The 26,705-nt window shown below is 40.9% G+C and overlaps 1 protein-coding gene across 4 annotated transcripts; it reads left to right on the top strand.

Moving 5' to 3' along the window:
• On the top strand, positions 1-26,585 carry bicdl1 (BICD family like cargo adaptor 1). 4 transcript variants are annotated; one of them, XM_044026756.1, is made up of 12 exons: positions 1-876; positions 4,270-4,485; positions 14,805-14,921; positions 15,761-15,772; positions 16,649-16,795; positions 17,478-17,657; positions 17,750-17,968; positions 18,676-18,819; positions 20,273-20,403; positions 21,070-21,190; positions 22,681-22,742; positions 24,426-24,479. In XM_044026756.1, the coding sequence occupies exons 1-11, from the start codon at positions 469-471 to the stop codon at positions 22,738-22,740; spliced, it is 1,755 nt and encodes a 584-aa protein (XP_043882691.1). In that variant the 5' UTR covers positions 1-468; the 3' UTR covers positions 22,741-22,742; positions 24,426-24,479. The 4 variants fall into 4 exon arrangements, with proteins under 4 accessions (XP_043882691.1, XP_043882692.1, XP_043882689.1 ...); XM_044026757.1 differs by lacking the exon at positions 24,426-24,479 and having other exon boundaries at positions 2-876; positions 22,630-22,741; XM_044026754.1 differs by lacking the exon at positions 22,681-22,742 and having other exon boundaries at positions 3-876; positions 24,426-26,585.
• The last annotated feature ends 120 nt before the right edge of the window (positions 26,586-26,705 follow it).

Here is a 26,705-nt window from a genome sequence, read left to right on the forward strand (position 1 = left end):
CACCGTAGCGGGAGCGAGCGCTCAAGAAGGGAAAGAGGTTGAGAAGAAGGCATCGGGACCGCGCTCATCTGTTTGACTGGCAAATGCCACCGCGGTGTAAAAGGCCAGTCATTATGGGGGACCCGGGACTCCAAAACGGCGTGGACCCTGACCGACCGACCGAGCTGAGCTCATCCAGGCGGTTTATACCAGGATAAGAAAAAAAAAACGTCACATATGTCTATAGTGTGAGTCCAGTAATAAAGGCTCAGCTGCTGGAGAGGCGGTGTTTGCTGCGATTCAATCAGAGTCAGAGTCTGGGAGGTTGATCCAGGAGAGAGGGACCGTTACAGTCTAACAGGATCCAGCTCTGAATTTACAGAATGATGGATGGATTGTCGGTGAGAAGCCGGTCCGGTCAGCCCATCCCAGTCAGAGCAAGGTGGGTTCACCCGGAGTAAAAGCCGTCTGCTCTTCCCTGTTGGCTGTATGTCCGCCTCCTGCCTCGACCTGCAGACGTCTGCCGCGGTTTCAGCACCACTGGAGCTGGACAGCGACTGCATGGAGCCGCGGCCCAGCCCCGGCGCGCACGAGCCCGGCGGCGGTTTCCAGGCTCACCCGCTGCGGCACGCCGGCTCCGGAGGCCTCGGTATGGCCTTGGAGGAGGAACTGTCCATGCTTACCGGCGAGCGGTGCAACGACGACGGTCAGAGGGAGCCGTCGCCGGACACAGAGACGCCTGTCGCGGGGCATAACGCAGACTTACTGTCGCTCTTCCGTCAGAAGGAACGAGACTTGGTTTTGGCTGCTAAACTTGGCAAAGCGCTGCTGGAGAGAAACCAAGACTTGACCAAGCAATATGAGAAAATGCACAAGGACCTCAACGAGAAATTAGAGGTAAAGTAATTAAACATAATATCATGTAATTAACTTTTAATGCTGCAATAACCCTCTTTCTGATTTGGCCTCAAAATGCCATCATCCAACTGCCAAGTTTGGGCCATGGCAAAGTAAACAAACTCAACAAGAGGAGAGCAACTGTTGGCCGAGGAGCCTCACATTCAAACTATAGCAGATACAGTGCTGTGCAAAAGACTCAGGGCACCACAAGCTTTGTTGTTTCTATGTCTGTCACGTTCACTTGGATTGAACGATGTGACAAACTGTCAGTGAGTTTAACTCACAGACACAGGTTTTACCAATAACATGATAAAGCTTGTCTCCAGGTTTAAGAGAGACAGGGTTGTGCTATTGTTCAAGAGTAATTCACACCAACTAAACTTAACTAAAACTAAAGTACACCCGTGCCTGCCATCTTTTCTGGATGTGTACCAATAAAGTGATTGAGAAATAATGATATTGTGAGCTCATTATTCTAATCTAATGGTGGCCCAAGACTTATGCACAGTGCTGTACAACATGGAGTTTCATTATGATTCCTCTTTTTATGGCATTGTGTTATTGCACCCAATGTGTCATGAGCTGGGAACTATAGCTGTGAGTCATTTTGAACCAAAAAAAGAAAGCGAATCTCAGTGTCAAACGATGCTCACTTTCAGTATAACGCAAGGACAGAACTAAAATCAGATATTGGGGAAAAGACATGACAAGAGATGTCTGCCACCACTGATGTCTTATTAACAGTGGACATATCAGTTTAGGTGCAAATGAACGATAATTATTAAATGATATTAGCAAGTGACAGACACAAACAAGTGAGATGCATCCATTCCTATTTACAACTCGCCTGGTGTGAAAAACTCCAGCTATGAAAAATGATGAATGACTGGTCAAAGACCTTCAGGGAATAAAAAGGCAGTGAGAGGTCGCTGAAGTACAGAGGTTAAAGAACCTCACTTAATTAGCCCTAATGCGCCAGTGTGGCTGAACATCTCAAGGAAGTTATTATAAAAATACATATTAAAGAGACAGTGTCTGTGGAGACACTGCAGTTTTCAATATACACAGTGAGAATATTAGGGCTAGGGAATAGTGCTATACAAATAAACGTGCCTCGTCTTGAATAGGGCTGCAGCAATTCAATATAGCAATTGCTAAATTAAGCTCTAACTACTCTGATAATATATGAATGTGCTCTTTTTAACAATTAAAACTAATTCTTAGATGTTTCAGCTTCTTAAATGTGAATATTTTCTGGTTTCCATATGACTAAGAAAATAATTAAAACTGAATAATGTTTGTCTGACAGATGAATTGATTATGTTGCAGCCTTAAAGCAGAGATTAATGTAAATAGTATCAACTATCATCATACAACACAGAACGTTCGTGTCAAAATCCTCATTAAGCTCCTGTGGTTGCCGTGTTCCCTAAAGTGTGAATCCAAAAACAGGTCAGCTCTGCTTTTGGATGAGACTTAAAGATTTTTGCTTTTTCTTCTTCAATTTGAAAAACATTCAAGATAAGATACTTCGATTGCTAACAAAAAGAATCTCCCATCATCATATAAGTGGACAGACTGGTGGGAAATGAATGCCACTGTGGACTGAAACAAATGTTGTGACATTGCATAAGCTTATTGTTATATTATTCAACATTTGAGTGTCTGTATTGTTGTTCAGCTTCTTCTTCAGGTTGAATCATATACACAATAAAAGCTGAAGAGCTGAGCTGTAGTTCTTATTGCCACAGGGCAACACGTGGCCTGAGAGAGACAAAGACTAATCCTGTGCATGTCCAGGGTCATTACTTTATCAACTGTACATCTGCTCAACGCTTTGATCCATTTTCATCCTGGTGTTGCAGCTCAGGAGGAGGACTAAGCTGCCTCTTGTCATTATTGATGTTGTCACAGTTCCTCTTATCTGGTCGTAGAATGGTGCTTCGTGTTGTTCAGTGGTCTTGTTTTGAATCTCTTTGATGTGTCCCCTTTTGTCTGGGCATGAAAACACTGGACACACAGATGTCAGCTGCTTCAGTCCTGGACTTACCCATAATAATAACCATCATACCTCACATCCAAACTAGCAGCTGCTGCTGTGTGGTGCATCTGATCACTGTTCACTATGGAGAATGGAAGGGAACAATGATAATTAAGTCGATCAGCTCCACATGAGTCTATGTTTCTTAACAGTGTTCAGATCTGTTCACAGAATCAGAATCAGAATCAGAAGAGCTTTATTGCCAAGTACGATTTGCACATACAAGGAATTTGTTCTGGTGTCATTGGCGCATAACAAGCATACAAGTGATTTGATTTACAGCAACAGTGTTCTAGTAAAGTAACAGCTGTATACAGTCTGATAGTTTTGCTTGACAGAGCCTGTTTTCAGATGAAGGACACGGCATACAAATAAATATGTAACATTGTTTCCGTCCACGAGGCAGAATAATAAAAACAAATCCCCAAAAGTTGCAAACAGCAGCTTTGTTACGTTAATGTTAACTTCCAAAAATGCTGTAAAACGAATCCAAACATAAACAGCCAATAACAGAACTGTCATTTAAAGAGACAGAGACACGGGAGACTGGTCCAGTCTTAGACTCCTTTAACTCTATCCCAGATGGCACCAGATTAAATTTGTGTTTTCATTGGCTTGTAACTGGAGGGTTCAAGTCCCTGCCAGGTCAAGGACTGGGCTACCCCTGAGCAAGGAACCCAAACCCCTTTGCTCTGAGAGGCATGAGGGGCCACATCCAGCGTAAACCTGTAACCCCAGTGCCAGTCCCAGCTAAATGAGAAATGTCAAGTATATGCGTAGAGCTGAAGCGATTAATCGATTATTAATTGATTACTAAATGAATCGACAACTATTTTGATAATTGAGTAATCGGTTTGAAGCATTTTTCATGATTAAAACAAGATTTCCGATTGTTTAAGCTTCTTAAATGTAAATATTTTCTTCATTTCTTTGCTCTGGATAACAAAGAAAAATTTAAAAGTGAATCATTTTGGTTTGTGGACAAAACAAGACATTTGAGAACATCATAATTTCCAGGTCTGATGAAGACCGATCAACATTTTTTAAGGTTTTCGGATATTTAATGGACCAAACGATTAATCGATTATGAAAATAATCGTTAGTTGCAGCTCTATATATGCGGATTGTCTGAAAGACAAGTACTGGCTATTGTCAGTTCATTTTTGTTTTGTTTTGTTGCATGTGTACAGTACAGTGGTACACACTTTCTCCTGCATCAGTATTTGTCAGGCTAATGGTAAAACGTATCAGTCTCGACACTTATACACCATTTATTATGAGTGTAAAATCATCAGGGGCAGTAATTTAAGGCCCGAGTTTACTCTCTCTGTCTCTCTGTCTCCCTGCAGCACTTGGAGCAGGAGAAGCACGAGCTGCGCCGGCGTCTGGAAAGTCGAGAGGGGGAGTGGGAGGGTCGTGTGGCCGAGCTGGAGACAGACGTCCAGCAGCTGCAGGGGGAGCTGGAGCGTCACCAGGTCCAGTTGAGGGATGTTGACCGGGACAAGACCAAGGCCATCAGTGAGCTCTCTGAACAGAACCATAGACTGCTGGAGCAACTCAACAGGGTGAGTAGTGTGTATGTGTGTGTGTCTCTCATCCTATTATCAATGTCTATGGCCATAGTTCTCAAACTGTGGAGCTTCCTCCGCTGGTACTTGGAGGAGAATCTGAAACATTGTTCTACTGTGGAGCTGAGGAATTTCGACTGGGTGGGTCGAAAATGAAACAAATAACCAAAATCAAATAATTCAATAATTATAGAGTCATCTTATCTCTCGATATGTGACATCTGATGAACCTTTTATCAATAATTGAAAAATATGTTTCACTCAAGTCATAATAATAATAATAATGATAATAATAAAGCTGCAGAAAAAAAGCAAGCATGAAAAACATCTGTTAGAAGATTCAGCTGAACTAATCTTCCAAAATAAACACAAACATTTCTAAATTCTCTGGCAGAGAGCTCCGACCATGCTTCAAAACAAAAAACTTGTTCAGTCAGCAAAACCTGGCTTTTATCCTGCTCCACTGACAACCTGATAAGATGCAGCTGGTGCGCTTCCTGGTGTTGGGACTGGGTGTGGTTCACCTGAAGAGAGAGAACGGGACCTAGTCCCAAAGTCCCCACTAAACCCTTAAGCCCTAAATCCTCACAGACTTTGATGACCTCACCTGCTTAGTGTGAGGTAATGGGGCAACACTTTACTCTCCATATTATATTATATATTATTCAGTTTCCCTTTCTTTTGTGTCATGACTCTTACAAAGATTTAGGACCCATGTGCAGGTTGGGAACCAAACGTCTTTCATAAATCAGAAACACACAATGGCAAACTGAACACCGAAACAGGGGAACTGTTGCACCAAACTAGGATAATGGATTAAGCCGGGCTATGTCACTTATCCTGGCTGAACTTAGCCTCAGGTCGGTTGCATGTTACCATGGCGATTTATTCTTTGCAGTTAGCCTGGCTAACAACAGCAACAACAACAGGATATGTTAATCCTGGTGCTCAGTCCGTCCAGTCTGCTGTTAATCTGATCAGAAATAAAGGTGTTTTAGACACCTAGTATGGAACAGTACAGAACAGTATAGAACAGTATAAAACAGTATACTGTTCTAACCCTAACCCAAGACCCATTGAGATCAAGATCTCTTTCACAAGGGTGATCTGGAACATTATAGAACAGTACAGAACAGTACAGTATAGTACAGAACAGTATAGAACAGTACAGAACAGTATAGAAAGGTATAGAAAAGTATAAAACAGTACAGTACAGTATAGAAAGGTACAGAACAGTATAGAACAGTACAAAACAGTATAGAGCAGTATAGAAAGGTATAGAAAAGTACAGAACAGTATAGAACAGTACAGAACAGTATAGTACAGTAAAGAACAGTATAGAAAGGTATAGAAAAGTACAGAACAGTATCGTACAGTACAGAACAGTACAGTATAGAAAAGTACAGAACAGTATAGAACAGTACATTACAGTATAGAAAAGTACAGAACAGTATAGTACAGTACAGCACAGTAAACAACAGTATAGAAAGGTATAGAAAGGTATAGTACAGTACAGAACAGTATAGTATAGGAAAGTACATAACAGTATAGATATCAAGTGTTTCCTCTCTTCATACACTTCCATTATAAGCTGTTTTCCACTTGTTTACAAACGTCTTCTGTATTTCTGCATCAGTAAATCTGTGATCGAGACCTCATGGTCTACTTCAAAGAGACGTGAACGTGCACTTACCAGGATCAGTTACACCTGACTTGACCAAGCCGCGCCAGACTAAGTCAGGATGAACTTAGCAGCATAGGTTAAGACTCGCTGTTTCAGACATCCTGGCTATCTTAATTGTGCTTTTTTGCAACAGGCCCCAGGAAACTGAACAAGTGCCAGACACTGGGGAGCACAGAGAATAAACACACTAGGGAGGCAGGGATAATCAGACACAGGTGAGACAAATAGGACACAGGTGAATCAACAAGGAAGACAGGACAGGAAATCAACTTAAAGACATGCACTTACACTTTAACAAGGTACAAAATAAACAGGAAACAAGGGAAACAAGAAGCCAGAAATACACACACATTCATACATTGCTTCTCTATACAAAGCTTTTTCTGTCACAGATCTCTCATGACCAGCCGGTGGATAATGGGGAAGGGAATGGGGCTTGTAACTGAAGTGATAGTAGTTAGAATCTCAGCTGTGGTGCCCCTGAGCAAGAGACCTCGTGCAGATTTCCCCGCAAGGAGCAGATGTGTGCTGCCTCCTGCTCCTGTGCCATGTTTGTGTGTTTACTCGTAGCGTGGAACAATTAAGGGTTAAATGCAGAAGTTAAATTCACGATCACTGGTCGGTAAACCAGATTTGACTTTGGCACAGCTGCAGAAGCAGTCTTGCATTAAGTGTCTCACATCGGGAGGTAGACCAGTGGATCGAACCCTGACCTCATAGTTGGAAGATGACCTGCTCTACCATGACCTACAGGAGCTGTATTGTATGTATTTGACATCGTGTTAACGCTGCTTCAAATATCATTCCACTCTATACTATATTTATGTGTGTGTGTGTGTGTGTGTGTATTTGTATTCAGTGCATGTATTCACTTAGTCCAGTTCATGTCTGCCTGACTGACATTATATAAGGTGTTCAGCCAAGTGAAGACTCATCGTCCTCCGAGGGTTACGGGAGATTTCTACCTTTATTCAGCCTCTCTCTCTCTCTCTCTGTCTAACCTCAGCTGAATTGTGCTAACTCATCAGAATAAAAGTGGAGCTTCTGGGTCTGAGGTTGCATAATTTATGATACCCTTATGCAACAGCATGATGCCCAGATAATGACAGGGTGAAACAAACAGTCTGGTATGAGATAATAAAAAAAAAAAACAGACTAATAGATGGAGAGATAGGCAGTCACTGGTCACTTTATTAGGTACAGAGGATACCTATAATAGTGACACCCGTTGTGATTTGCTGTAACTCAGCATCTGTTTCACATGTTGTGTATTCAGAGAAGTTCCTCAGCTTGTCTTGGTGATAATAAGTGGTGGTTTTAGTTACTGTTGCCTTTGTGTCATTCTGAACCAGTCTAGTCATTTTCCTTTGACCTCTGCAATCAACAACGCATTTCCTCCCAGATAACTGCTGCTTACTTCTTTGTAAACCCTAAAACAGGGGTCTGAGGCCAATGAGCATCTGGTGTGCTGTCAGGCGGGCGGGAGCTTAAAATTCATCCATTTTCTACTGCTATCACAGACTTTCAAAGTAAAAGTATTTGTTATGCTATGGAACGGCACATAGTTTATGAAAATAGCTGTGCTTCAGCCACTCTGCGTACTCCAGCACAACTTGATATTAAGTGATGGGCCGCATAATAGCTAGTGGGGGGCTGCATGGCGCCCATGGGCCACGAGTTTGAAACCTCTGCCCTTTGCAATATGTCAATTTCAAAGTCACTTAAATCTCCATTCTGATGCTCAGTTCGAACTTCGGCTTGACCCTGATCATGTGACTAAATGCATGTGATTTGCTGTGGTTTACGTTAACAAGCAGTTAAACAGGTGTGCCTAATAAAGTGGCAGCCTGACACAAAGAAGTGAGGCTGGACTCTGACTTGACATGCTGCTCTCACATCAGGGTGAACTGTGACTGATGGAGCAGAGAGAGCTAGCGTCGGAAACTCTAACTGATTAAAGCCTCTCTAAGGAGATCAAGAAGGATTTATCCCGTCAAACAGCTGAATGAGTGGCTGTTTTCAGCAGTCGAATTTACCTCTTAAACGCTTTGTGTCTGCTTCTTTGTGTTTTCAGTCCTCCTGCTAATCGGTTTGCAGTCGTCTGATTTTACGAACTCGAGAAAGATCTAAACACTGCCGTAACGAGCTATTGAGATATGTTTCGTCATAATTGTGCAAACTCATTTAACAATGGTTTCAAATCAGGGAGCGCAAAACAAAATTCCAATTAAACAAATGAAATACAATATTTTTGAATGATTTGTGTATTTTGATTTTCTGGTTCATTTGTTTGTGTTGTTTGAAAATATTGACACAAATCTAATTCCATATAAGTCTAACAGACATCTGTTTGTATTCAAAAGTTACGTACCACAGCTTTAAGGTGCTGAAATGACATATTGATTGAATTTGACAAAAACATGAATCTACTATTGAAAGTTGGCAATTTATATTGAAGTCTATTACTAATTAATTAATGAGAAATGTTATGGTCGTTTTCAACAGCAGCAGAACTACATTAAGCTGTATATCAGTCTATCAGAGGAATAAACACCTATAAGAGCATTATTATCCTCTGAAGCTGTACCAGGTGCAGGTAGAAGAGCACTGGCTGCTACATATGCACACATGCTGCTGCTGTGTACACAGAGGCTGACAAGCCCGTGCAGGTGCTACAGTATGTTAACTCCGTCAGCACTGCAGTCCATGGTTACACTCACGCCTGTGCGTGTTGTTTCTCCTCCTGGGGAAAAACACGATCTGCTGCCGGGCACATGCTGCTCAGGGAGGAGGAGGAGGAGGAGGAGGAGGAGGAGGGAACGTTTCTGATTTAAAGCCCCAGTTCACCTGCTGTGCACAGCAGCTCTCATCATTGTCCTGCTCAGACTAAAGCAGCCCTCTGCTCTGTCTTGCTCCAACACCATCATCACATTGCAATCGGGATTTGTGCTGGACACGTCGGTTGCTTTGGATTGCAGCGGGAAGCAGACACTTAGTATAATTAAAGTGCATTTAATCTAAGTGAAACCTGGGTGTGGGAATCTATAAAGATATTCCCTGAAAGTGGTCTATATTGTGTTGTGGAGGGAGAGCACATCTTGTGGCCTTTGTGACTCAGTAATTGACTCCATCGATCCAGATTAATGACTCGTTGTGTAGCTGTGTAATAAAATAAATGAGGTCAGTCCCAGTGCCATCTCTCTCTCTCTAACCCTAAACCTTTGTACCGCCTTGCCTCGGCACGGCTCGACTCTAACTTATCATTAGTGCTCAGTACAGTCGCTAAATTGAGATTTAAGACAGTTCCTTGCTAAATGTTGGAGATTAACACACATGTTGAGGATTTTTAAGTCGTTTAATTGATCTACAGTTCAACATTGCATGTAGTGAGATACTGTATGTCCTGAAGTCAAGTGAAGTGGTGAAGTTTAAGCTCCTGGACGACGCATGCTCTCTTCTCTTCTTCACCAATGGTTTTCTTACAAAACTACATTTGTGCTTTGTTTCATTGTAAATCAGTCCATATGTGATAAAACTATGGAATAAACTCATGTCCCTCGAGGATTATGAACACTCCACAGTCCCTGGGCATGTGCCGTAACAAGCTCAATAACATGTGTGATTTCCAGCAGGTGTCACTTGAGAGCGTGTTGACTACAATACACACATGTGACACACAGATGATGTGTCATTATAGCACTGAATACAATACATTCATAAATATAAAGTCAATATACGGTAAAAGGAACACCAGTAAGGATAAGAGCCATAGATCAGATGAATAAAAAACTCTTCACAGATCACTCGCCTCCAGTTTGCTGCAGCGTGATGACCTTGAAAGGGGAGGTCACTCCATAGGAAGGAAGTGATGTAAGTCATGGGTTAAAATGCAGCGCTGAGGGGGGATTAGGTTATAATCTGTGCTAATTCAGTCCTGAGCCAAAACAACTTCAGTGCATACTCTTAATTATTACTTAATACTTACTTAATTAATAACAGCAGGTACCATTTTCAAAAGATTATAACAATAATCTCCATGTCATCACATCTTTTCCTTGGCTGCCACACAAACCACCTGTGGTTATTTGTGTGTGTGTGTTTAAGCAGTGGGAAAATTATATCAGATAAAGCTGGAGTGCCATGTCCTGACTCCAGCTCCAGTGTCCACATGCTTTATGGACGTGGTCATCTCTACTTTCCCACCAACCTTTAACTAATTAAAACTTGACAGCAGCCTCCGGTGACTCAATAGTGTTGTTTATTCAAGGCTGTGGAGGAGCAATAAATCAAGTATATAACAACGGTTATGTCAACACTTTTAAAAGCAGAAATAGAAATCTGGTTTCTGCTGTTGTGTCTGCCCTAACAACAACAACAACAATAATAATAATAATAATATGAGTGTTGCTGTTATTATTATTATTGTTAGTATTATTATTATTATTATTATTATTATAGTAGTAGTGTAGTAGTATTGTTATAGCTATTATTATTATCATTCTAATTATTATTATTAATAATAATAATAATAATAATGAATGGCTTTGAATGAATGAATGAATGCATTTTATTAAAAGAAAAGCTTTAGGCAAAGTAAAATAAAGGTAATCAGTGGCAATATCATAAAGAAATATGAAGTATTTTAAACATCACAGCAAATGGATAAATAGAACACTTTTTGCCATTTTTAACAGGTTATTATTTTGACTGGAGAAGTGTAGTCCAGCACATGTTTATGTAGTGTCTCATTTGTTAATAACGGTTGCACTGATTTCTAAAGATTGTCCCTGACAGATGATAGAAACAATAAAAGAACAAAGCAGCAGTAAAGTGTTTCCAGATTCCCTCCTCTTTCTGCAGCTGACAGGTGTCCAGTTATTATCTCGTGCATGTGATCAGCCTCAGGTATGGCTGTTGCTCTGTGATTGGATCATGCTGTCGCTCATAAGGATGTGTTATGTAACCGCGAGCTGAGAGCGGGATCGTCCCTCCTTCCAACATCCGGAGGAGAAAGTGCACAGCGAGAGGAAATTACCAGAAGCACCGAGACCCACAAGACGCAGCTCCGCCAATCCCGCTTCTCCCTGGTTGCTATGACAACCGAGTGACATTCGAATTTAAACTCTGTGTGTTGTTACCATGGGAATGTGCTGTACAGAATGGCACAAGGGTGCAGATAGTGACACAAGGTTGAGCCACCAAAGGACCCATGACGCACCTGCAGTCATATCAGTCACATGAATCTGCTGCTGCTGCTACTGAGCTCACATCCTCAGATATTTCATTTAGTGTCTTCTGTTCAAGGTTCAGCAATGTCATGTGGCCAAAAGTGAGGTCAGCTGACGATCTACATCTACTGAATGACCAGGTTACCAGGTCCATCCATTTTCTACCGCTTCATCCTCCACATGAGGGTCGCAGGAGAAGACTTGACAACAATCGTCTAACTCTCCTATCAAGACAGAAACTTTTTTAAATCCAACAAATGAATCAAGTTCTCGGGTCAGCAGTGTTTTTACACTTTGAGGTTATCTATCCAGAGATGAACCATTCACTCTCACGCTCACACCTATCATCATTTTATAGTGTCCAGTTTGTGCACGTTTTTGGACTGTGGGAGGAAACACACACGGAGAGAACATGTGACCTCCATGGATGTGATTTAAAATGTAGAAAAGTACAGAACGTCCCAAAAAAAAAATACTTAAGTAAAAGTAAAATTACAAATTTAAAAAAAAATACTTGAAAAAGTATGAGTACACAAAAAAGTCAGGGGCAGTGGCGTCATCTGTTTGCTGTGGAGCAGTCACATTTGTTCCTCTCGTGCTGATGATGCTTAATCCTCACATGTGAATTTATGTGTAGATTTAGTTACTATCTGTAATACTATCAGTATATATATATATATAACACATATAAATACTGAGCTTATTGGGTCAGTGGGCCAGTTGTCGTACGACTGACTGTGAAATGACGCTGCCTCCGCTGACTGCACATCTGTTTCACCCGAGACACAGCGCTGTGCAGCTGTCGCAGAAACCCCCTCACATCTGGAGACTGTAGCTGAACACACGTCACGGTAATGCAACATGTGGCAGAAGCAAAATACCACAGTGCTACAGTAGCTTTCATACAGCATCCGTCTGTCAGGGGACGCCTGAGTTACCTGTTCAGACAGAGCGTCAGCTGACTGCAGGGACATGTAAGATGTTACATGTGCAGTAATGGAGAATTTATGTCTATAATATGTCTCTAAACCACAGAAGACAAATCAAATCACTTTCTACAAATTCTTTTATCTTGTATTTTTAGTCTGTTCAGCACTTCAGCTCAACTGTGCTTGTTTTAAATGTAGAGAGTTGCACTCATTTATCAGTTAAGCTGATTATTTGAACGTTTTCTTTGCCATTTTTTAAATAATCCACATCAGTTGATTATTATGTAGTTCTTCAGTGATTTAAACATTTTTGTAACGTTTGATGAACGGTAATTGCATTTAAAATTCATTTAGTTTCATCCAAAAGTTAGTTTTTTAATGATTATGTGTTTAATATTAAAGTTTGAACCTCATTTTAATTTCATAATTTGTAATAATACACAAAAAAGCTAAGTTTTGAGAGATTTCATATGTTTTTCTTATTATATATTATAATATTTTTTCAGGAAGAGGAAAGAGGAAAACATAAAGTTTATATATATATACAGTATGTATGTATGTATGCATATATATATATGTATATATATATGTATACATATTATGTTAATGGAAAATCTGTGTCAACACAATGTACAAAAGTCTGTTTAAAGAGTGCGTGTGAACACATACAATATTATAATAAAATCCACAAAATTCAAATCATATATTACTCATTATATTTGTGATTGGCAATTTACAGACTTTGTGACTTGGTTTGAAAACTCCATCTTTATGCTGTGAAGAATATTATTTTAATAATAATAATTAGTAGAAGTTATGTGTCTGGTGTAATCAGTGGACAAACTGATGAATCTGGAGTTTTACAAACTATGTTATTTCTTCATTATGTTGTTATGTGATTATGGGATTGTGAACTCATAACACTTCAGTCTCAGTCTTCGTTAATGAGACTGCACTGAAGTGGATAATTAATGGGTTTATGCTGAGAAATGTATTATTTAACACTGGGAGAACACAATTATTTCTGTCTGAAAGTCATGTTTATGGCTATAGGTCAGATTACTTTATTCTAGTGTTCTTTTTATCTTATTAAGTATTTTCCAACTCTATCTTTGCATTAGAAGCATTTAATGTGAGGAGAACAAGTGTCGTGTAGATCTCTCCGACATTCTTTCAAGCCAGGTCACATAGTGACCGCTCAGAGCTCACACACACTCACACACACACACACACAGGGTTATGTTCAACTCTTCCTGTGAGCTTCTTTGGAAAGCTACTGCAGTGTGTGCTGCCACCTAGAGGCTGCAGGTCATAGTGATGCACATGGTAAAAGACAAACTATTTGAACTTAAAACAACCCTGCTTAAAGTTGTTTTTTTCCCTCCTTGCTGAATCTACTTAATGTGTGTGTAGTTTCCTCAGTGAGCTGTAAAAGGGAGTCATGGCTGTTGCTGTTGCCATGGCAACGTTGATGAGAAAGTGAACAGAGAGTGAACAGTATCCTCCCGAGTACGGCTCAGTGCTAATGAGTGTAGTCTGTTCCCACCTGTCCAATGAACTCAGCTGATGCAGGGATGAGATGGTTGCTGCTGCTGCTGCTGCTGATGCTGCTGCTGATGATGATGATGCTGCTGATGCTGCTGAAGAGCCATGACATTTAAGGGAAGATGTGCTTCTAGACAAACAAAAATCAAAGAGACATAGGAGAGATATCAATACACACAATACACAGCCTCAACGGCAGATGCTTTTTCAGTTTTCTTGTATGATTTTCTACCTTCATGGTACTGTAGATGTTAATGAATGAAATCCTCCCTCCTCATCACTCCTGGGTGAACAGAGAATTGAGACGTGGTTAGACGACTGAAAACTCTGCTTTACTGAGAAACACAGAGAGAGTTATTTCAAACTGAGAGACTTAATCAAAATTGTGTCAATTCATTTGACAATGATTTGAATGTAATAGACTTATTTGTATTAAAGAGTTGCACACTAATTATTATAAATAAAATAAAATATTATTATAAATAATTATTTTATTAATAATACTATTTATTATTTGATTTTATTTATCTCTCTATCGTTTTTCTTTTACTCTTGACCGTGTCTTCAGTGACCTGCCTTTTCAGTCCGTTTTCCTCATTTTTTAATACTTTATTCCTGTCTTTATTTTAATCTCTTTGGATATTTTCAGCTACTTTTGTATTTGCTGCCTTTACTTTTATTTCTGTAGCCTACATTTTATTTGACATTATTTTCTTAAGTGGAGTCTATTTGACCTCAGTGTTTCCTCATTGATGATGGCATTTCCTGATAGTTGTGTTTCTCTTGTGTCTGTTAGTGTCTCCATAACGTTGGAATTGGTGAAATTGTCCATGCCAGTTTTTCACAAATGAACATGTGGTATAAAAATGACTCTGTAGAGTGCTCTTAAAATAACTGCAATGTATTCTCTGTGTGTGTGTGTGTGTGTAGGCTGCAGAGGTAGAGAAGCAGCTGTCCACTCAGGTCCATTCATTACGGGACGATTTCAGGGAGAAGAGCATGTCTACGAGCCAGCACATGACACGACTGGAGACTCTACAGGCTGAGGTGAGACACAAGCACACTTCATTATGGGCTGCACAGTTTATTCTAAATCGTCAAAATAGCAATATGAATGCGAGTGTGACATACTGACACTGTATTACATGGTCAAGAGGACAGGGAACTTGCATTGTAAACAGAGGGTGGCCAGTTTGATTCCCCACCAGGTCAAGGGCTGGGTTACCCCTGAGCAATGTACCCATTGCTCCCTGCATGAGCTCTGCTCAGTGGCTGCAGGATTGGCTAAATGCAGAGAGGAATTTACCTACGAGGGTGAACAAGGTACCAACAATTCAAATTGAAAGTAAAATATCAAATTTTACTACAATCACAAGATCATGTCCACTTTTTATGTGCAGTCTATGCACAGGACCACAATTTAGGATGAACCAAGACAAAACTGTTCATGTATATGACATGTTCACCCATGTAGAATATGTAGCATATGATTGATACTGTATATTAAATGTAACACTATAACTCTGACAAGCTCACATCATTTGTTAATGCCAACAAATCTACTTGAAAGGAGTCAAAATTGGTGGAGCATTTCAGAGACGGAGGCATGAGCTCAGGTCAAGGACTGAGTGAGCGTCTGTGCTCATCTGGTGGGAGGAGCTCAGGACAGAGATACCTCATCCCAAAACGTCAACTGAACAATCGACAATCAGCTCTTTTTGTAGTGAAAACTCAAAAAAAGCTTCTGTTTCGGGTTTTAAGCGACTGAAATTGATTTATCTGGTCAGGGCACTTTCTCTTAAATCATCTTTTTCTGTTTTCTTTATCTCTCTCCCCTCACTCTTTCCTTCTCCCCTCACTCTCCTCCCTCCACTTGTTTGGAGCAGCAAGGGCTAGAAGTGAGTGGACGCTGTTTATGGTCTGGACTGCATGCTGCATGCGGTGTCTTGTGAAATATCAGAAACCACTGTGTCATTGCGCTTGCTTGTACTTTGTCGAATTAAATGCATTTAAATGGGATCTAACTGGGACTTTATGTTTATCACACAAAGATAAAAAGGGAACGAAGTCCTGACAGTGTGCATGCAGCTGTGACGTCACCCGTGCTCATCAGTCAGTCACAGAATAATGGAGATTTCCTCCATGAGTCTCTCTTCAAAGCCGAGCAGAAAACACCCAGACTGCAGAGCCTGCGCTATAATTGGAAGAACCGGCTCCTGCTCTATATTTGGCTGAGATGCTGCAATGTCTGGGTGCTCCCACTAACACTTGGCCTCATGTGACATGTGCTGAGTTCTCACAGCTTTGTTGCTCTATTTCTGTAAAGACAGAGAGACTATAGAAAAACCCAACAGAACCTGGCAACGCAGACGCTCATATGATCTGCATGTGAGCTCCTGTTCTGTGAAGTAGGTTAACACATGTAGGTCAAAAGGGAGGAGGGATCAGAATGAGCAAGAAGTGATGTTGGATTCATGGAGAAAAACACTTTGTGCTGCTATCATCAAAAACATTCCTAAAGACGAGGGTGGCAGCGAACGCCTACGCCCCGTGCTAGGCAGCAAACATTCTTCAGAGCAGTGGGAGTATGTTTTAATCTTGTGTAAGAGCCCAGCTCGCCTCACAATCCCAAAAACAAAGTGTTGCCTTGAATCTGGCCCACAGATCCCCATCTGTCTGCGATCGACCCAGAAAATCCAAACAATCCTCAGTTTCGCCAATTCGTGCCCATTTCCTGTGGCGCCGCGTCTAACCACCGCTGTCTGACGTGTTAGATTAAGATGCTGTCGGAGAGGAAGATGGAGCTGGAGCGGCGAGTGCACGCCATGCTGGAGGAGAACGAGCTGCTGCAGAGCACGGTGGTCGACCTCAGAGAGCGGACGCTGGTGCTGGAGAAGCAGTGTCATGAGAAGGACTTGCAGGTACGGAGATGTTACAGAAGGTCTTTGACGGTAGCTACCACCTCTGTAGAGACTAAACCTTCATGTCAACATAGCCGTTTTTGTGTTTTAGTAGTCAGCACTCCTGTCAGGTCTCTACGGGTATAAAAAGGTACATCATAAGAAAAAGTTAGAACATGACAAAGGTGATGGAATGTCATCAGAGATGAAGGAAACTGCATAGGTGACAATTAAGTTCATTCACTATTTAAAAGTTTACTTACACCACTTTGCCAGCAGAGATGTCAAAGACGACGACCTCCAGCTGTAGGTCAGAAATGCTCAACATCAAAAACATGTTGGCGAGAGTTGAAGCAAAATGATGCTTTTGGGGGCCCCAAGCGGCCACTTAGTTTGCTTATGCCTTGGGCCGGCCCTGCCCAAATATATCTGGGGCTAGCTATTGTTAGCAGCTTCGGGTATTTAGTGTAAACAAACAGTGTAGCAAGTCTACGGATACAAAAATAAACCATACTATGTGTATGACTGATTTACTGTGAAGCAAATATGACAGAAATGTTAATGGAATGCACAGTTTCTCTCTCTGACATTTAACATTTACACTGACTGTGCTCCTAGTTTTGGGATTGCAGTACCTTGGTTGGACACTAATGGCTGCTGTTTCATACATTTTTCTAAGTTTTGCCTCCTCTGTGTTGTCCAGTTGCGACAGAACCAGCTGGAGCTGCAGGAGGTTCAGTTGTCCCACAGACAGCTGACTGCTCGGCTGGAGGAGCTGACAGACGAGCACAGCCTGCACAGCCTCACCCCACACCCATCCAGTCTGCTGTGTGAGATAGAACAGTGCATGGAGCAGGAAGAGCAGGAGCAGGAGCGGGAGCAGGTAAATATTATCCTCACTGCAAGATAAAGTTTCACTGAACTCAATCTCGGCTTTGTTCTGTTGTGTAACTCAATTCGAACCCTCCGCCCTAGTTGCGTCTTCAGCTGTGGGAGGCTTTCTGTGAGGTGCGCTCACTCTGCTCTCATCTACGAGGAAACGACGTCACGGACTCCGCGCTGTCCACCGACTCTTCCATGGACGAGTCCTCAGAGACGTCCTCAGCCAAGGATGTGCCTACTGGCAGCCTCCACACCAGCCTTCTGGAGCTGCGGAGACTAACACAGAACCTGCTGGATGGCAACGAGTCCACGGTAATTAACATACTGACTGTGGACAGGGGTGTTGCAACAGGGTAGGCAGAGCAGGCAATCATCTGGGGCCCCAAACAGGGAGGGGGAGGTCTACAGGAGCTGTAAAAGTCACATTAGACTTTAACAACAATGTCATAGTTAAAGGCAGAACACAGGAAAACAACATACTAATGAAAACGACTGGCACAGGAGACAAGGAGCATGTAACACCAAACAGTTCCAGGTCAAACACAGAAGACACAGAGATTAAATCCACTATGACAGGAAGTAAATCAAACCAAAGACCGAAGAGAAGTAACCAGGAAACAGATCAAAGAGAAAGAAAAACAATGAAAGACCATAAACACCAACACCTAACTAACCCAATTCCATCAAAATGTTAAAACTGCTGCATTTTCTGTTTTCTTCTATCACAACAGTTCAGCCTGGATGTTGTTGTTTCAAGTCACATGGTTGTGTTTCTGTTGAGTTTACAAGAGATTTGCAGTTTCTTATAACAAACCTCTACTTCTTTCATTAGTCATGTATTTGTCCTCCAAATGTGTTGATTTCGTACGTTTATCTAACATTTATAATGAAGCATGAAAATGTCCTAATCGTATATGATCATATAATAAAATAAAGTGTTAGCAGTACAACAGTACACCTGCTTATTATACTGCAAATCAAGACTTTCAGTGGATTTCATCGTGCGTGTGTGTTGAAAGGGCTCGCGGCGCAGCGATGAGGAGGCTCTGGAGGAGCAGGTGAGGAAACTGGGAGAAGAGCTGAGAGACACCAGGGAGCTGTACGAGGCTGAGCTCGACAAGACACGTGGCAGTGAACGAGAGCTGCTGCAGCTGCACAACCAGGTACCAGCTCCTACCTCCTGTATGTAATGTGTACTCTCATGTACTTTTAATACCCAAAGGACTTACAGTAACACTAAGGCTGGCCAATAATAATAATACCATATTTGATATATTAGTTCAACGTTATATCAATATTGTGACACAAGATCTTAAGATTTTCATTAATATTATGATATGATATCAGTAATGGTTTTTCCTGGTTTTAAAGGCTTCTGCTATTGAAGCGTTGTTTATGATATTTATGATATTAACCCGTATCACAGAAGAATCACGTGTGGTTATTGCGGTCATTTCACTCGCGATGATGCAGTTGGAAAAATGCCTGGACATAGTTTCCAAACTCAAACAAATGTTATTTTATACTGTTCAAATTTCAAAATTAACTACAGTGTTTTCACTGAATTAAATGTTTTGGTTTTCTTCATTTTTAATTTGTTAATACACTATTTTAACATGCAGTAAATTGTAAATAACTGCCAGATATTGAAAGTTACTCTGGAAAAATGGGCACAAGCACTTAACTCACAGGATATTTAAGGTTAAATAAGGAACAAAAAAAAAGGGAAAAAGTGAAAACATAACCTCATTGGTGGACTGGGACTCATTCTGAGCACAGACTGGAGAAGGATAACATAACCTGTGTGATATGATTTAAGAACCCTATAAAGATATATTTCATGTTTGACTTCAGGGCCCCATAAAAATCTCAGGATGAATAACAGGAGCAAAGATATTGGGATAGTAGCACAGAGACCTGTTCAGTAATCCATCCGTGTTGATGGTGATAATAATAATGATAAAAAAAACAGAGAGAAATGTGAATCTAAATGACAGTATATTCAATGTTAAGTTATAATAAAGTACAAAATGTTTCTTTATAATCAAGAATCAAGAAGTTTTTATTGTCATTATGAGAACATAATGACATTTTTGCATTATAATCATACACTCATTTGATATTGAGTTTTTTGTAATTATTAATTACACTTATTTCATTGCTGCGATAACCATGTCTGAAAAATGTTTTGAAAGTGTGCTAAAAACTGTTATCAAAGGAGCGTTTGATTGGAGTATTATGGGATTACACTCAAATTAAGGCATTTGTCATTTGTTTTCCTACAAATAATGCACTTACATATACTTATATATGTTTGTGTGGTACTGTATAATAAATATATTATTTATAACACATTTCAGTTACATTTCATTAGTGTACTCATTTTAAGTACAGCAGAGCACCATTTATAGGAGGTTTTTGTTGCAAGTATCATCAGATATATCAAATTAATAATAAAAGAAATGTACCTGGCAATATTAAAGTATATTTAGTTTTGACATTAAAGCGTTAAAGATTCTTTTTTCTTTTTTGTAAAGTTTCATGGCTGGAAACAACTGAACTAAGGCCCGTGTCTCACAGATGTGTTTGATGTGTTCTCCTTCATATGACCCACAGATGGCGCTGCTCTCGGTGGAGGTTTGCTCTCTGCAGGACGATAACAAGCGGATACGGACGATGGCTGAAGTGCGAGAACCCAGCGAGCAGCTCCAGAGCGCGATCAGAGACAGAGACGAAGCCATAGCCAAGTAAGATCACATCATATCTGTGTCATTCACCCAATTCTCTTTATATGAGCAGCAGTATTCCGATTTTAACATGAATAATAGTATGAATAAGACACTAAGGTCTGGATATCACTCCTGTTTTCCTGAATTAATTTGATTCTGATGGATGAGGTCCCAATTTGACATGATACATTCAGATATTTTTATTTCCATACCAATGCTGCAGATTGTACAAAAGTTGGATCTCTTAAATATTGTTTACATTAAAGGCATATTTCACCGTTGGAAAGATGAATGTCCATAAAACTGTGCCGTCTATGGAGTAGAAATGTGAAATAATATTTTGAAGCAAGTGCCTTCTTGACCGAGAAAGGCAGAAAAATGTAATTCTGGCTCATGTAGATAAACGATAACAACTCCCAGCATGCACTTTTATTTTATGTTATTGTACACTAAATACAAACATGCTTATAGTAGAGTAGTATATCTGACAATGTCTATATCTATTGTCTGACAATGTTACTGAACCTTTAAAGGGGCTATAAGTCAGAAACACACAACAAACTGTGGCCACTAGGGTTTAAAAATTCTAAATAATTGATAGCACTGTTAAATGAATACAGCTGTGTAAGTGGTACACAGCTGCCAGTGGGACGCCTCTCTAATGTGTCTTTCTGTGTCTTACAGAAAAAAAGCAGTGGAAATGGAGTTGGCAAAATGTAAAATAGACATCATGTCTCTGAATAACCAGCTCTTAGACGCCATCCAGCAGAAACTCAACCTGTCGCAGCAGCTGGAGGCCTGGCAGGTGAGTCAACCTTCACACGCCATTTCAGTTTGTGTGGTTGTTCTAAGCTTATTCTCCAAGTGTCCTAGATGAATTTTGTTCATCTAATTGCCTGGAAGTAGACTCTGATGTAACATATACAGTATGAAAGTGAGATGACTCTAACTAGAACAAGTTCTTCCTTCCCTCTCACTTGTATTTAGTGTCAGCGAATGTAACACAATCACTCAGTACGTTTTCATGACGGTTCATTATTCTGTTTGTCCAACGATAACCAGACTTTAAAAAGACATGTTTACATGCTCAGTGTCAGACTAACACCCCCAGTTAATGTGACTGTGAGTTGGATTATTATTGGATGCATTTAACTGGACCCACACTAGACTAAGCACTCTGCACACAGTCCACACTTCTTGTACACAGAGAAGCTTGTACACAGAATAAGGTAATGGAGAGAAACAAATATCCAGAGCAGTGTATTTTTTGACTGATGAGTAGGCCAAACTTAAACAAAAATTAAAATTTTCAGTTCATGGAAGGTAGAAAACAGATTTTGACACACTTCATACTATAAAGCAATTCCCAGCTAGTGCTTATATACTGGGTCAGGAACACTAGTCTTATTACATGGCATAGTAAACTGGAGTTAGTGTCAGAATGTGCAAACATTAGGACCCAACAAAAGCCTCCCATAAAACAAAAAAGCAAAAAAAGCAGAAACAATCTAAAGCAGAAGGAGATCAAATGTTCCTTACATAATACATTATTACAGAATATTCCTTAATAACTACACAGCAAGACAAAACTGAACAAAGTGAACTGAGACAAACAAACCAACAAAGACACTGAGGAACATAGATGAAGCAGGGATCATTAAACACAGGGGAAACTAATAAGACACACATCAGGACAGAAAGTAAAAGAACAAACCAAATGACAAAAAACAAACAAACAAGGTAAATAAAATACACAAAAACAGAGAATCACGAAAATCATCTGCTCCATGTGAATCTCTCTGTGGTGAGAGCTCATGTTGCCCAGTGACATTCCTGCGCTGCACACAGGAAGTCATTTGGTTTATGTCATGACAGACGGAGACAGAGGCAACACTGAACTAGTGAAGTGAGATGAGTGGAAACACAAAGAAGTGTCCATGGAAATTTTAAGGGATAAATGCTTGTTGGCTCTGTCCATCCCTTGTGCACATGCTCCCTCAGTCAGGTCTGATAGTATTGGCTGACAGAGCCAGTTTTTAGAAGAAGGATGCAACATGGATATAATGTTAATAAGATACAGCATCTTTAACTACACATGGAAACGTACTGAGTATACATACACTAAACCTCTCTATTAACCACTCACAGTGTATGTCAGTGTGTTGGCTGTGCATCAGTAAGAAAACTCCCCCCCTCCTCACCCCTAACTAGCAGCTCTTTCCTCTCTCTTCTCCCTGCCCACAGTTTGCCTCCTCAGGGCTCTTTACTGTTTGGCTCTTGTGGTTTCTGATCTAGTGGCCTTTCTCAGCTTCCGTACCACCCTCTCTCCCCTGTGGTGCCCCCCTCCTGCCTTAGAGGTGAGCCCGAGCTGCGCCATCTCGCCGTTTTCACCCTCCTCTAACCCAACTACTACCATGCTGAGCCATTCCATGCCACTGTTAAAAGACTCTGAAGAGGCTCATCCCAGCTTTTCTTCCCTCTCTGAAACCATTATCCATCACACCAAACCATTCTACAAACACCTGACTCTCTCCTGTCTCCACACACCTGTATCCCAAAAGCAGCGTTTGTAGGTGATGTAATCACATGTTACCTGTTGAAAGACCACAGCACAGTATCCCCAGCAGATATTAATGCTTGGGATTTGTATTTGTGCTTTTTAAACAAGTCATATTTAAAAAGCATAAATCGTTCTGTCTGGCAAAAAAAAAGAAGAAGCAGTAATAAAGTACAAAGCAGCTTTTTAGAAAACCTCTGGTTGTTTTATTTCTCAACCACTACAAACAACAAACCTGGCATCTTTCCCCATCCCCATATCAGTTTGACGCAGTTTAGAGCAGATAATGGTAAATCTCAGGGGTCAATAAATTATTAATGGGACAGGAATGCAGAAAAAACAATTTTTCTTTATTTAGACTTTGCTCTAATGACTGAATTACTTTGCCAACTCAGGCTTCTTAAAGCTACTTAAGTGACTGAATTTCTCTTTGACACGAAGAGAGTAATGAATTAAATTAAATAGCTTTGAGTTGAGTCTAAAGACATACAGTATATCCAGTGTAGAGTATCCATATGAAGAGATTTTAGAGAGTCACACAACAAAAGCCATTTTCCTTGAAAGACATTTGGCTACAAAGTCAAAAGGACACTGTAGCTCAAGTAACCAGCCAAACAAAGCAGAAAGCTCCGAGCAGAATGTGCTCAGCTGGATTGTATATCATATAATTGGACGTCTTTAATGGTAAAATGTGTCTCTGTAGAGTAGCTGTGGGTGACGACAGTGTTTGTCAAACAAGTATCAGTGACTTTTGGACAAACAACCTACACAGACCCATAGACACACTAGAATCACTGAAGGGATTTAGAGGCAACTTTTAAAATAAAAGTGATCCATTTAGTCCACCTATGTCTTGAGCATTGTCAGATATAAGGTCTGGTCCACATGTAGGAACGTTTTTTTTTTTTTACATCACTTTCAACATAAAAACCCACTGTTAAGTACAGTCAAAATCATGCCAAGTCAGCAGGGGGCAGTATAACCAAACTGTCAAGCTCTGTCGGCCAAGTCCACTTAGCTACAGTAACACTAGCAGAAATCTGGCTACGAACGACGCCATTACACAACTCAGACTGTGGAGAATGCACAGAAAAGGCTCCGTTTTCAAAAATAGTGGACTCACTGGGCCTGAGAGACCGAAAGGAAAGGTGGGAAAAAGAGAGGATAAAAGTCACAGAGACAGATGGGACGTGGAACTGAGGATGCCACAAGAACTATCAGCTGATGGTTTCAAATTTGAGCTTCTTCTGCATATTTTGTGCCACAAAGCAAATCTTGGGTCCACTAGATTGACATTGTGACATCATAATACAAAAATGTCAGCTTTGATTCCATGCTGTCTCATTTTCCAGAGATATTGAGCACAGTTGCCAGTGGTGAAAGGTAGCTGTGGTGTCTTGTAATAGGATTCAGTAGTAAATTGATCTCTGTGATATTTCTATCCTGTCCTTCTCTAATCCATGTCTCCCTCCTTGGTTTAAAGGATGATATGCACAGAGTGATTGACCAACAGTTAATGGACAAGCACCAGGACGAGTGGCGCTCCTCCCCACCAGGGTCATCGCGGGCCCACGGCAGTCAGTCCTCCAGACGAGCACACCGCATTTCCGACCGGGACAAGAGACTTTTCTCTTTTTTCAAGAAGAATTGAGTCCCGTTGGACCGTTCCTGTACACAGCAAACAGACACAGAGACAACACGAGGGACAAGGAGGTGGAGACGGGGGGAACCACTCAGCCAAAGAAGGGCAGTGCCTGTTTTCACATTGGCACAGTTCTGGCACGGTTCCAGTTCCCCAAACAAATTACGAACCAGTCGACTCAATCATTCAAAATTACTTATTAATTAATATAAACTTTTTATTATTATTGTTTTTCTGCAAACCCTGACATCATCAGTGGGTGAGTCAACGTAAACTACAGAGCTGCTGTAGCTGATTTACAACAAGCAAGGTAACGTCCTCTGGCAGGAAATAATGCAGTTCACATAAATCAGGCAACATGTCAGACAGCTCGTCTCTTCACTGTCTGCTTCTATCGTAGATGATGTGCTAGAACAGTCGGAGAACATTTTACGGGATCCTCAAAGATCCAGAGAGCTGGTGGAGGAATCACTGAAATGTGCTCACAGCGAACAGAGACAGAGCGATGGGAACAAACCCAAGCAACTGAATTTGTGATTAGCTCTAGGTAAATCATCGACTTAGACTGGATTTACCAAGAGTTAGTCTGCACAGCTATACGAGGTAATGCTAACACAACACCTACCCAGTCCAGTGACAACAACACTATCTTTAGCTGGTAGACGCCAGAGTTGAACGTTTGTCACAAAGCCAGATTATGTCCGTTTGTTTCTCTCCAGACTCTTGTAAACAGTGACTCAATAAAGTAAGATGAAGGGAAGTTAATCCAGAAGTTGAGGATGTCAGGATTCTGCAGGTCCAGAATAATGTCTTCTCCGACTGTTTCCAAACTCAAATAAGGATCAGATTCAGTCTGTCAAGTGCAATATATTTAAAATGCAGATGGAACCGCTCCCGTTCATTTGTGCTGCATCGATGGGAACTGTGCCATTGGTTGCCAGTGTGAAAACACTACCTGAGGTTTGAGAGGGGGGTCATTTTGCACTTTATCTGTCTCATTGCTCTTCTCCTTGCTGATGGATTGGCGTCTGCAAACAGTGAGTATCAGAAATGTAAGAGCGGGATTTCCCCAGAGGCTTTGGCTTAAGCCCCTCTTCGAAAGTTATCAGTCTTAACAGGGTCACAAAGTTTACCTCCAGAGAGGAAGGTTTCCTTGTAGTGCCTCTATGACCATCTCTACTAGCCCACTGCCAACTCTGTAGAGAGGGGAATACTATGTACACATTGTTATTGTATGCATCCCAGTTATCAGGCCAAGGTGTCTGGGGAAAGACGAGGTGGACATAATGGGACAGTGAGGGATCACTGGAAATGAAGCTGTGATCGCTCAGGTTTGTTCATTTGCCCAGATGTTTGGAACATGAAGGCCAACTTTACAGATCATAGCATAATGTATTTTTGATAAAAGAAATGATAAAAAAATAATCTATTACTTTCTTTATCCATAGCCACACAGAGTGTATTTTGTATGATTTAATGTCCAAAAAAAACGTTTAAAAAGGATTCTGATTTACTTCCATGAAGTTCAGGGATTCACAAGAGAGATATGAAAGCTGCACTGAGAGTATTTTTATATTAGCAGTTGATCAAATAAATATGTGTGATACAGAAAGGAGCACAGGTGATGGGGATCACATTAACGATTACTGTGTTCAGTTAGAAGTCGGAAGAGTGTGACAGCATGAACTCTCAAACTGAGGAAATCATTCATTTGATCATTAACACCTGTGATTTTCCTACTGTCAAAATGGCTGCTGTGACTCTGCTGTTGGTCCTGCAGAGCACTCACAAGTGCACGTCACTTTAACTGGGTGTTCACACCAAATGTATACTTGTGGTGTGTGGTCACCCAGAGCTCTGCAACACTTCCACTTCCTTAATTCCAGCCATGGTGAGTTAGGTGCTCCTCCAGTGAAAAACACTGGTTTCTAATTGAGGCAGATGGCGGCAAAAAAATGCACCAAAATGGTTAGCACTCTTGCCTTTGCAGCAAGAAGACAAGGGTTCGCAACCCGGTCGGAACGAGGGCCTTTCTGCATGGAGTTTGCATGTTCTCCCCGTGTGTGCGTGGGTTTTCTCTGGGTTCTCCGGGTTTCCTCCCACAGTCCAAAAACATGCGAC

Source organism: Solea senegalensis, linkage group LG5 (genome assembly GCF_019176455.1).
Source record: "Solea senegalensis isolate Sse05_10M linkage group LG5, IFAPA_SoseM_1, whole genome shotgun sequence".
NCBI lineage: Eukaryota > Metazoa > Chordata > Actinopteri > Pleuronectiformes > Soleidae > Solea > Solea senegalensis.